Here is a 12,471-nt window from a genome sequence, read left to right as displayed (position 1 = left end):
ATGAGCCAGTGGGACAGGCCTTGCCTTTATCAGACAACTTTTTCACTAAAATTTGGGCATCCTGAACAAACATTTCAGCTACAATACTTTCCCTTTAGATCAGTTTTGCCAGCCTCTAATTTTGATTGCAAACTGCAGCTTGCAGATTTAGCCATCAAAATCCTGGGATCAAATCCGTGCTTTCTCTATTGACTAATTTTTGGTATCCAGTTTGAAACTTACACTTTCCTGTACGTTATCCACTGCATGGCTCCGCTCATCGTTCTTGTTGTAATTCTGGATTGCCTCAGTGTATGTCCTAAGGAAAGTATCCTTGATCTGTCAGGGTGAGGGAAAACAAAACCAGCCCATGTGAGCAACAAGAAGCACAAAAGCTGAAGCAGTTGTTGGAGGAAGGAAATGCATTTCCAAATTTCCTAAGAAGACACCCAAACTAGCCCTTCCCATTTGTTTTTAAGGGTGTTTTTTAGAGCTGGCAGAGCTCCCTGTTAACTGTCAGGAATCATTCATGCCATTTTTCCAGGGGGATATCAGACACAGAAACAATACTAACTACCCCAGCAAACTGGTATGTTTAAAAAAATACTGTAAAATTACTTAACCTATCAAAAAGGTATAATTTGATCAGCTTTCCCCCCCAAACTCTTTGTTCCAGCACTAGGTCTGATGAAGGCTGCATGCTTCTCCCTGCTCATGGATGCCAGGTGGGAGCCAAAGCTTGTGCAAACACTCTGGGGACACAAGCCAGTGGCACTAAAGTAAGACATGAATCTCCTGACCAGGCATCCTCAGCACCAAAGGGATCTGGGTAAGGAACAAGAGGTGTCTCAGCTGGAAAATGTCAGGCACATATTTACGAATGCCACATTGGGTGGGGAAGGGGCTGGGGAGCAGATGATGTGAGCAACCCTCATGGCTCTGGCCTTCACAAGGCACTGCCTCTCCCAAAAGGGAGCAGTCTGACTCTGAGGCTGCTGCAGGTGAGGTAGGATGAAATGGGAATCCTCAGCATGTGGACAGGAACCTCAGGACCACATTAAAAACAATCCACTGCTCACAAGGGTGGACAGCAGAAAATTCCGTGGCAATGGAAATGTCATGTCAAAAGAGGAGACTCAAAAACCAGGTAATACAAAGAGAAGAGACAAGGAGGGTCTCTGGGGTTGTTCTGGTTCAGCACCAGTGGCATGTAGGTCCATGGGCTTACAGCCAGAGATAGACCTGATTACAGTGGATAAAGCAGAAGTGTTACTACAAATCTAGACCATCATGCCTTTTAAAAGCTTCTTCCTGCCCCAGTTTCCTACCTCACTCTACTTCTAATCTCTCCTTATTCTCAAGATAGAAATGAAATCCCATCCCACTCCCTCCCCACCCCCTCTCTCCATCCCCCCAAAGAAAAAACTGAAAAGGATTTACAAAACAGCAAGTCTGGTGTGATGTAGTTGTCTCTGACTTACATAAACCAGCATTTTCCTGGCTGAAAAAGCTATGTTTAAGAAAAGCATTTAATCTATTCTGCAGCCCTCAGCATATGTAAAAGAGTAAAGAAGATCTCACATGGTGGACACACAAAACCTGATAGCTCCAGAGTAAACCATCAGGCAGCTGAGGGCAGGAGCTTTGGCTAAATCCCTTCATTTGGAATCAGGTAGGTTTTTAAGAGCTGTATAAGTTAGTGTTGCACATCAGTCACATCCCTGGAGATGTGCTGGAGCCCCCCAGCTCAGCCCCCACATTCCCCACGCTCCAGGGAGTTCCTCAGCAGCTCCTGCCCAGGCGCTGCCAGATGCAAACTCAGCACATTCCCACCTACCTCGTGGCGAAAGACAAACCCTGAAATGCCAGCCACTAGCTCAGCCAGGAACACCAGGGACAAGAACATGGCATACTGAAAAGGCAGGAGGCAAGAGCAGTCAGAGCATGATAGGCTTTTGTCTCAGCACAGATATTATCACATAAAATGTAACTTTCCCCTCTAGGCACCCTTCAAAGGTGTTAAGAAACCAAAGGTCTTTTGGAGGAGATACACAGGTTATGACCTGAATGTAATATATGTGTTTATACAACTCACAACTGATTTATATTGCTTAATTACTGGCTTTTCTGATATTTCTGTTCCCACCTTTCTTAGCATCCTTATATACACTAAAACACACTCACATGCCAGAGGTGAATCCAAGTCCATCAGGTTTTGATCTTGCAGTAAGGGGTACAAACAGACCCTTCCTGTTTGCACAGTGCTCTGCTAAGGTTAATAGGCTTTCCCAGGTGTTTTGGTTGGTGTTTATCTATTTCACTGCCAGATTGGGGTTTGCTGCCTGATTCCTGAAGTTTGTCCAATGAATGAACTGAAACATGGCCTTCACTGGAAATATTCTGAGTAACACTAGACATATGCTCCAAATACTTTGCTGAGCCAAGGTCCATATTTGGCTTTAGGTGCAGCATTTGGATCAGCTAAATAAACCTTGAAAACAGTGCTTTCAGTGTAGGCACTCACCAAGTACTAAAAATATATTTCAGCAGAAAGAAAGAAGGTAAAGAAAAAATGCAAAGTGGGATAGTAAAATTTGAAGTTGAGGCCTAATCTTATGGAGGAAAAATTACCTTTTTGCTCCACCTGCTAAGTAACAGTTACATAAGAAAGGAAACATTTAAAATTAAATCAGTCCTAGCCGGATTTAGTGGAGAAAGGGAAACTTTGCTTTAATGAAAGATTATTGGGAAAAGGAGCACAAGGGTGAAGGTAGAACTAGGAAAAAAAGAATGTGTCCAATTAATGCAGCTGTCAAATCACTCACTGTCTGTTCAGGAGAGAAAAGAAGTTTAGAAATACTTCATAAATGTACAATGAAAATAAACCCACGTGCTTGGAACAGCACATGCTACTGTTAGTGATACAGCTTTAAGAAAGTTACCTGAGTTATGGAGCAGCAAGCAGAGCCTGATTTCGTACAGATTTATGTCATCATTCACCTTTATCCCTTTCCCATCTGGACTGCAGTGACTCCAGCAAGCCTCTGCACATGCCCTGACAGCACATCACCAGCAAGAGACAGCAGTGAGGCACTTGCCAGCTGGCCACCAGCTGATGGAATTGCAGCTGCTACCTCTCCCCTTCCCCTCCCTGCCATCATTTGAGGAAATGAACTCCCTTTAACATGCCCTTCTTTTTTAAAATGCAGTTTAAACTGGAGAAAAATCATTCTGTCTCCTTACAAAACCAGTCCCAAAATACTGTAGCAGGAGATGCATTGTTTCTCACTAGTTCAGTGTTTCACAAGTGGAATTTCCACCCTTCAAATCATTGCACATGCAGGATTTTTCTCCTAAACATGCCTAGAAACACAGTTTATTATGTAAGTTTGTTTAATCTGTAGTTATTTTGAATTTTAAGGTAGGCTGGAAAACTCAGAAGAGAAAAGCACATGTAGAGAGAAGTTAAAGTGAACTGAGGGACAACAGCTTCCCCTCTGCTCAGTGCACCTCGAGCCCCTGCTGCTTTTGAGATGAGGCCAAACATACTGTACAGTGCTCTGCTGTTTGGGTTGAATTGTTCTAGCCAAGTGAATGTTAGGAGAAAAGAAGGGCTGGTGTGCTTTCATGAGGTACCAACTATTCGTTCCGTAATTTCGCATCAGGGTGTTAAACTGTCCCCTTAAAATACAGTTCGAAAGAATTTCACATTTATGATGCTTTGGGCATCTTTAAGATTGTAAAGATATTTATCTATCTGGCCCACAGAAAACCAGAATGATTGTAGAACAACTCCCAGAGCAATTCAGCACCATCCCAGCCTGCTCCAAACACTTGAGCCTATGTGGCGCATGTAGCAAAATTCAGTCATGGGCAACCAAAACCTGATTTTGGCAAAAGGTGTTTTTCCCCCCACTTTGCCCAAGAGGCACACGCATTGAACATAAATATTAATAACACTTAGATTATGCGCCTTTAAGGCTTCATCAACATCTGTCAGGAGGTGGGGGGGAATCCCAACTGACCAAAAACCCCTCCTCCTCTCCTTCTTGAGGCACTTGGGTTTGCTCACCAGCTTCAGCATCCATGGGCTGCCACGGCAAGTGGCGAAGCAGCCGAAGAGCCCGAAGACGATGATGGTGGTGCCCGTCCCGATGAGCACGTAGGGGGCATTGGTGGAGTTCTCAGCAATGAGGGAGATGTAGGTGCCGAGGGTGAGCTTGCCCCAGACGCCGACTGCCAGGAGGATAACGCCAGTGATCTGCAGAGCAAGGGGAGAAACGGGTCAGGGGCCACTGGAGAAGGCATCACACGGTGATCCTGAGGGGATGTCTTTGGTGCTGTGCTGCTGGTAGGAGCCTCGAGGCTTCTACGAACTCCAGAGGGACAGACAGACAAAATTAAACTCCAGCATCTGTTATATTAAGGCTGCCACTGAAGGACAAACATCTAAGACTAGTCACTGCCAAGGGAGGATGCAGTGTGCCACCTGCAGGAGCAGCTCTCTGCTCTGAGAGACGTGGCCAACTTCACATGTCCCTCTGGCTGAGTGTCCCCTGCTCCCCTTGATCAGCCTCAGCAGCAATTGGCGTTTCTGCTGCCACTGTGGGACACGATTAGCAGAGGCTCTGCTCTCCTGCTCACTGTGGCAACAAGAATAAATCCAGGTCTTGTCCATCTCTCAGTGCAGCTGTGTGAAAAGTGCTGATTCCTTGCTACTGCACCCAACAGCTGAGTGTCAAAAAAAATCACCCAGGAGCATCCAAACCCACAGACACCAAATGGCCTTGCCAAGTCAGGTCCCACCCCGGCACAGCACCGTCTTCACCTCTCCTTGTCCCAAACAGAAGTGGACTAATCAGCAAAATCTGAAAGCAAGCTGCAGAGGACTGGGAAATCTGCAGAGCAACTTCTGTTTTCTTGCCTCCAGTTCCACAAAGGGCTGGTTTCTGTGCCTAAGCTGCTGAAAGTTTTACCACCGTCCCCAGGGAGGCATAAAAGCAGCCTTCACTGCCAAAATGAACAAGCAGCTTCACATATGAAAGAGAGCTCAAGCCTTGTAATAAAAAGCATTTTTAGTTGGCTGTTTGAAACAATTACTAACTCTTTACTACGCATTTTAAGAGTTTGGTTTCCCCAGGTCTCAGGGGGGCCCATTCGATTTACGGCACATACAGACTTTGGAAAAAAGGAGAAAAGCCTCTTGGTGGTTTATTCCCTTTCTGCCTCTTAACAGAGCTCTGATTTACAGGGATTTAAGGAAATCCCTGGGTTTGTTGGGAGGTCTAAGCCCCTAGCAAGCTTGGCAGGGTGCAGAGGGGATGGGATGTTTCCAGAGACAAGCTGAAGATGCACCTCGGGTTGCAGCAGCGTTGGCTGGAATTTTCCTTCCGAAGATGAAAAACCATAAGACTTCCCTACAAACCTTTCCATGACCTTTATTTAGCAGAGCACAAGCAGTGGTATGACTAATGCCTACCTCCACCCCAAGGCAAGCCTCATTTCCTTATTTCCAAGACACATTTTTTATCACTCTCTCTCTCTGTGTGCCATCACACAGTCTAGGGAACAATGAATGTACAGGTTTCTGGTTTGGGTTTTAGATTTTTTCTTTAAAAGCAGGAGAGACATGGGCAGACAGAAGGCCAGGACAGTGCTGGCTGAGAACAGGGCAGCAGGAATAGACCCTGATCCTGACTCTCACCATCAGTACACACATCTTCCCTTTTGACCTGAAATCTCTCCACCAGCCTAATTCTGTGACCTGTGGGTCAGGCTCAGGAGTTGCAAAAGCAGGGTGCTGTGGTTCCATTTACACCTGAAAGGTCTAAAAGGGAACTCAGAGCACCTTCTCCAATTCACAATCCCACCCCAGTCCTCCCTACCCCCTTTCCACTGTAAAGTTTCAATTCAGACAATGGGCAAACAGGAGATGTACAAAGAATTTCAGATATCCTGGCAGTCAGAGGAGAGTGGTTACCAGCCCTCTGACCTTCAGAGCCCCTCTGAGCATTCAGCATCCAAAGGAACTTCATTCACAAACATCTGGAAGAGCCAGCACACATGGAGCACGAGAGCAGCAGTCACACTCCACCAGTGGATTCCACAGGAAAACCTTCATATGGCCCAGCAAGAATTTTAAGATTTGTCCTGGAAATGCTATGGCAGCTACAGCCTGTGAGGAAAGAGTGTCACAACCCCACTCCAGATCCTCAGCAGACACAGAAGAAATGAACTGACAGCTGCACAGCTCACACTGCCCCAAATGAGACATCTGGAGTGGTACAGAAAAATAAGCATTTGCAAATGAAAAACAGAAAAATGAAAAACAGAAAAACAAAAAACCAAAAAAACAAAATCCCAAAAATCCCCCCAAACAAACAAACAAACCCTCCAAAAACCAAAACAAAAACCCCAAACAAACAAAAAACAAACAAAAAACCCCACAAAAAACCCCAAACCAACAAAACAAAACAAACAAAAAAACCCATAACCCCCCCCCAAAAAAAACCCAAACCCCACCCAAACTAAAAAAAAAAAAACCAACAAAAAAGCCCACCTAACTCCCCCCCCCAAAAAAAACTCAAAAAAGAAAAACAAAAAAAAAAACCCAAAAAACCAAAACAAAAATAAACAAACAAAAAAGCAAAAAAGTAAAAAAAAAAAAAAAAAGTTTGCTTCTAAAAGCCAACTAACCGCCAGGGACATCCTACTTAAATGTAAAGACATGTGGGATCCTATCTTTTGGTGTTTCCAAAGGAAAGCAAAAGAGAAAAACTACCCCAAATACAAATACCAGGTTTCAAACTGTGCCACAAAATTACTGAATGCTTTTAATTCAGAAAAACCCCTAAACTTCAGGAGTTTTTATTGACCTTTATAGAAGCCTTGGTTTAAGCAGTAATAGCCCACCCTGGATAACACAGGCAAAGCTCATTTCCAACCCAACCAGACAACATCACTAGAGAGATTCCTGCCAGCAGCCAGGGCTGGCCCGATCCATCCATGCTTAGGGCCAGTTCCTATGATTATAACAAGCCCCAGAAACTCAGACAGGTTTTGTGTCCACTAATGGGCCTGCAAGAGGCTTGTGCTGGTTTTGGTTGTCTCTTTTTCACGCTTGCACCCTGTCCTGCCCCCCACACTCTTTGGATGGATTTTTCCTGTACCTTCTGCTTCTTCTCTGTGTTCTTTCTCCAGTTTGCAGCATTATTAGAAAGCTATTTCATCCTGGATTTCATCATAGGTAGATATGTTCCCTACAAAGGTTCACTGCAGTGGAAGCCCCTGGACTCATGTTTCCTCAGCCAGGAAATCGGAGATGCAGCATTCCATAAAACATTATTAGTCCTGCCCTTCTCTGAGGTCAAAATTTTAAAGGTTAAAAGAAAGAAAGAAAGAAAGAAACAAACAAACAAACAAAAAACAAAACCCCAAAAAAACCCCAAACCAACAACACAGGTGATATCCAAGTAGAGCAAGGATTGTAAAGGCTACACACAAGTAGAAATCACATTGTTTAGCCCTAGCAGGTCTCACATTTCAGTGCCTCTGAGCTCAGGCTCAGCAAACACACTCCAGAAGCCCCTGACTGATGAGATGGCAGGAAATGAAGCAGGTGGGCCACCTGGACATTTTCTAAGAAAAACTCCACTGAAATCAAGATGTTCCCACAGAATGTTTTAATCTAGATGAACTGTATTGCTTTGGCTTGAGAAAAAAAAATATAAATCTGTGAACCAACCCTCATACCCCCCTCCAGCCCCAGCTCTACCTCTTGCCTCTCCACAGGCATTGTGTCACAGGCACATCCCACCAATCCCTGACTGCAGTCAAAGGCTGGCTTTCCAGTCCTTTCACCTTCCTTCAGCAGCAATACAGATGTTTCCAATGTCACCTGCAGTACTGCCCCCAGTTCTGGATGTGGTGGAAAAGTTACCATGCAACAGGCAGGCACAAATACAACAGACCTGACTGTCAGCTCTGACTTCACTTGTCCAACAAACCAACTGCTTTGTAGAGACACACAGACAGAGAAATGGCCAACAGCACTGACACAAGGGTATGTGCCACAGCTTTACAGGACACAGGGTGAGTCCTGATAATGCTGGGCATTGCTGAAATCAGAACTAATACGAAACACATGCAGTTTCTCATTAAAAGGCAACAGAAAAATGTCAGAGAATTACTTTTCTAAATGGTGCCAAAACAATCTCCTTCTTCTATGTAACAGCAGCAAAGTATGCAGAGAGGAGTATTCAGAAAATTACTTCTGAAAATGCACTGTCTTTAATTCTGTCAGAACTGGGCAGGAAAACACTATGTACCCCTTTCAACTGGAGGTGCACCACTCCTAAAATAGTCTGTTGTCTTCATACTCCAAAACCCATAGAGCAGCGGTGGCATGATATGAAGGTTGCTGCTGATACAGGGGGTATGAAGGGTTCTACACCTCACATCCACAGAGATTCAAGACCTTAATTCAAACCTTTATTTATATTCATGACTGCCGTATGGAATATTTAAAGTTTGTCAGTTACAGAGGTGAAGATAAATGTGCAGCAGGAATTGCTAGTTTATAGGTCCACATAATTCATGCCCTCCTGTTCACTACTGATGTGAGCTATTTTGATTCCTAAGGTCTGTCAAAATTAAATGTGGAAGCCAATCCTGATTGCTGCAGAGCCCACAGCAATCCCTACTACTCCCAAAAGCAACAGGAAGAGCTCAGCATTTCTCTGGACCAGCTCTTTGTCTACACAACTGAGATGCAGGATGACAACTCCATTAATGAGGATCTCACTGTAGGTATAATTCTTCTATTTTATGTCGTATTTTCAGCCTTGCTAAATGAATGTAAAATCTGGGTGACTTAAAAAAAAAATTCAAAGCAGCAGCAAAGAATCAGCCACAAGGAAAATAACCATGTTGTTGGTACTTTCAGCTTCTCAATTCCAAACACTTCCTTTTCCAAAGAGCAGCCTCCCTGCATTTTGGTAGATGTGTGCTGCCCCTGCACAGTTCTCCTGCAACCCTCTCCTCAAACAGGCTGGAGAAAGGCTGTGCATGAAAGGGATGAGGCCAGGGGAAGGCAGACAAGAACTATCTCAATCCATCTTGGCTGAAGCTGAAAGGTCTAGCAATAGGTTTAGCAGGCTGTGAGGAAATGAGAGAGGACCAAGGCACACAGCTAATTAGCTCTTCCAGACATTTCCCCAAAGGAGGGAAACTTTTTCATGAAGAAAACGTCCGACCTTGACAATATCCAGAACAAATCCTGCGTTAAAAGCATGTCCAGAGAGACTTAAAAATAACTGGCCTACCTCTGAAAATTTTATAACTTTCCCAAAATAGGCAATGGATCACATTCAAAATGTTCCTGCTTTACAGCTTGTCAAGCACTGGGAGTGGCTGGCTTTTGAGTCTTCTCCTGCCTCAGGCCCTGGGCTCTCATCAGGCAGGCAGGTGACTAAAACTAATATAAATCTTCCTTTGAGCTTCCATGTCAACTCTTCACAGGCAGAGGCAAAGCATTAAGCCAAGCTACAACAGAACATGGAAAAACCTGTAAGGCAGCAACACACATCCTCTGTCCTCACATCTGCTGATCTTGTCTGCACCTGCAAACCCAACATGGGTCAGCTTTGCGGAGGGCTCATCTCTGCTGGAGTGAACAGGACATGAAGATCCCACCAACTGTACCTTTGGAAGAAGGCAACACGTTGCAAACCAATTAATTACCATTTCTGGCCCCTTTGCAAACTGAGAGACAGCCTGTAAAGGTCACTGTGTTAGGAGAAAACACCTGCAGTGGCCATTCTTGTATATAAGTGTTCTAGTTCCTTCTAGTTCCAGACTTCACCATTTCTTAACACATTCCCTCAGCACCTAACAAGATTATTTTGTCCCTCTGCTCTTGTAACTCAGGCCTGTCCCTCTTCTTCTTCGTTCCTTACAGTTTTCCATGTAAATAATTCCTTCCTAAAAAGACAAAGCCAAAAGGATTTAAAGGAAAAAAATCCCTAAGATTAATTCACATTCCTCTCTGCGACCCCTTGTCTGTCCCACCTGGGCAGGCTGCCACACTTTGGGCTCAGGCTTTTCTCTCCCTGTTGCATGTGTGGAATGTCCAGCACAACGAATCTTGCTTCATCCCTTCACCTCAGCAATCTGTTTGAGTTATGATCCCTGCTGCTCATCATCCATCTAGAGCCAGCTGCTGTCACAAAACTGATTATCCACCCCAGCCCTTGCTGTTTCTGTGCAAAACTGAGTTTCCTGTGGATTAAAACTACTGGTCCATGTACTCCCAGTGGAAACCATCATCAGGAATACCAGAACATGCCAACCACAGCAATGGGGATGCTGCCTGTGCTCTCATGTCACCACCAGTCAGAGCTGAGTATCACTGCACTCAAGTCAGGGGACAGCCACTGAATCTGCCCCAAAATACAGTGGAGGAGATTTTGATTAGACACACTGATATCAAGCTTAGCAACCTGTTCTTGAACAGCTCCTTTCTGTAACTGGACTACTATCCTAATTCCTTTTCAAAAATATTATGAATTTTCAGCGTTTGTCCTAGCTGGGACACTATTACAAGTACATGAATAGTTGTCCCAAGTGAGCTGGCATCAGATTAAGGTCCTCAGGGGTCAAATTGCAGTGCTGGTAAAAATAAATAAATAAATAAATAAATAAATAAATTTAAAACTTTGGCTTTCACACAGATGACAAAGTGAACACCAAATTACCATGGAGCTGATCTGGTAACTCACCACCAATTCTGCAGGCAACAGAGTGTGTACTAATCCCTAACTTTGATAGTGCCTCTATCAGCTACAGAGTTAAATGACCCCTGAAAGGAAGTGAACATTTTATAAACAACCCAGGTTTTTCCCAGCCCTCCCATCCATCCATACACCAACCACGCTCCAAAGTGTGATAGTGCTTTCCTTGCAGGCTGGGGCAGAAATGACAACCAGGACTGTATCACTTACTCTGCATGGAAAACAGATTAAAAATCACCTAGAGGTGAGTGCAACCTTCTCCTTGCAACCAGAAGAGTCCAATGATCATTTAATGAACAGCAGGGAAGAAAACATCACAGTAATTTTGTTTGCTGCAGGATAAAAAATTGGACATGGCCCAAGAAGTCCTAGGAGCACTAACAAGGACTGCAGTGGGGAGACAAGAACTTGAAAACAACCTTGCAGCACTGCTCAAAAGGATTTCTTGCTAATGCAGTGCAAAGACCTGTTCTTGGAGAATTTTTCTATAATGAAACAATTGATTACATGCCACTTGTAGGAAGATTCAGGAAGAATAAGGACATTCGTGACCTGATCTCTGTACTAATGTCATGCTCCTGATGAATAGTTACAATAAACAGCCATATTCTTATGCTGCAGATGTAGCTTTATTACACCTTGCACTTTCAGAAAAGAAGTTGGAAATTTTAGTAAAATTAAGTTCTTTATCATGAGAATTATACTTATTTTTTATGTAAGACACTTCACTAAATGAGAGAAGATATTCTGCTTTGCAGTTTAATCACCAGTGGCTCTATTAATTGATGTATCTTTTAAGCCAGCTTGCAGACAAAAATGTGGTCATCTCTGGATAAAAATAAAATGCAAAAATACATTTCTGCTGGGAATTTTCAGACCTAATTTCTAGAAATGTAGTTTTAAATATGCATGATTGAACATCTCAGGGAAAAGAACTTAGAGAGTGGAGACTTCTAAAGCAGCATCCCACTCTGCAAGGCTAAGGCACACTCCTAGCCATAGGAATTGTGGTTGTTTTGCAGGTCTAGTAGTACACAGAACAGAAGGAACTAATTGACCATCAGCAAAGCGATACAGCCAGAGGATATTTATCTGTGGGGCCTGAAAGTTTTTGGAAGCTTAAATGCAGCAGCTGTTCCTTATACTCACACTTTTAAATCCCCTCGGTAGCAATAGACAGAGGTGACAGAAACGTTGTTTACACAGCATGACATAGCTTGGCCACCAATTTTAAAACAGTTCACCTATTTTACTGAGATACAAGACTTCAAATTATTAAAAATGCAAGACAAGAAAATGTTTGGAAATAGGAAATCCCCCACCTAAATACTTTATTGTTTCTTAAATGCTCTTGTTTGCTTGCTTCCTAATAAATCAAGGCAAAAATCTAAACTTCTATAATCCCTAAGTGAACAAAGTAAAGGAATAATACTAAACACTCTGAAAAATGGCCTCTAGTGCTATCATGCCCATGAGACTAGCACTGTGTCCAAAGCCAGGCTGAGACTTCAATGGAAATGGATCCCTTGGTCCTCAGGACTGACCAAGGCAGAGAAGGCTTTCAGAGAGACCTCAGTCAAGGAGTTTTGGTAATTTCAGTGGATCAATCAGCACATAAATCCCTCCCTGCCTTACAAAGTTTGGATTTAGCAGTAAGAAAACATGAAAAGAATTAAAAAGAGATGTATAAGCTCATTAGTCA

At 43.6% G+C, this 12,471-nt stretch overlaps 1 protein-coding gene across 1 annotated transcript in view; it reads right to left on the bottom strand.

Annotated features, from left to right (window-relative positions):
• Positions 1-12,471, bottom strand: part of TSPAN7 (tetraspanin 7) — an 84,375-nt gene that overhangs the window by 14,206 nt on the left and 57,698 nt on the right. The window contains exons 2-4 of the mRNA XM_066314039.1: positions 4,052-4,240; positions 1,817-1,891; positions 223-318 (exon numbers count right to left, since the gene is read on the bottom strand). Of these exons, the coding sequence (XP_066170136.1) occupies positions 223-318; positions 1,817-1,891; positions 4,052-4,240 (360 nt within the window). The remainder of the gene's footprint in view (positions 1-222; positions 319-1,816; positions 1,892-4,051; positions 4,241-12,471) is intronic.

The sequence above is a fragment of the Sylvia atricapilla genome, chromosome 2 (genome assembly GCF_009819655.1).
Source record: "Sylvia atricapilla isolate bSylAtr1 chromosome 2, bSylAtr1.pri, whole genome shotgun sequence".
Taxonomy (NCBI): Eukaryota; Metazoa; Chordata; class Aves; order Passeriformes; family Sylviidae; genus Sylvia; species Sylvia atricapilla.
Note: the sequence above shows the minus strand (reverse complement) of the source record. Positions and strands in the feature narration are given on the sequence as shown.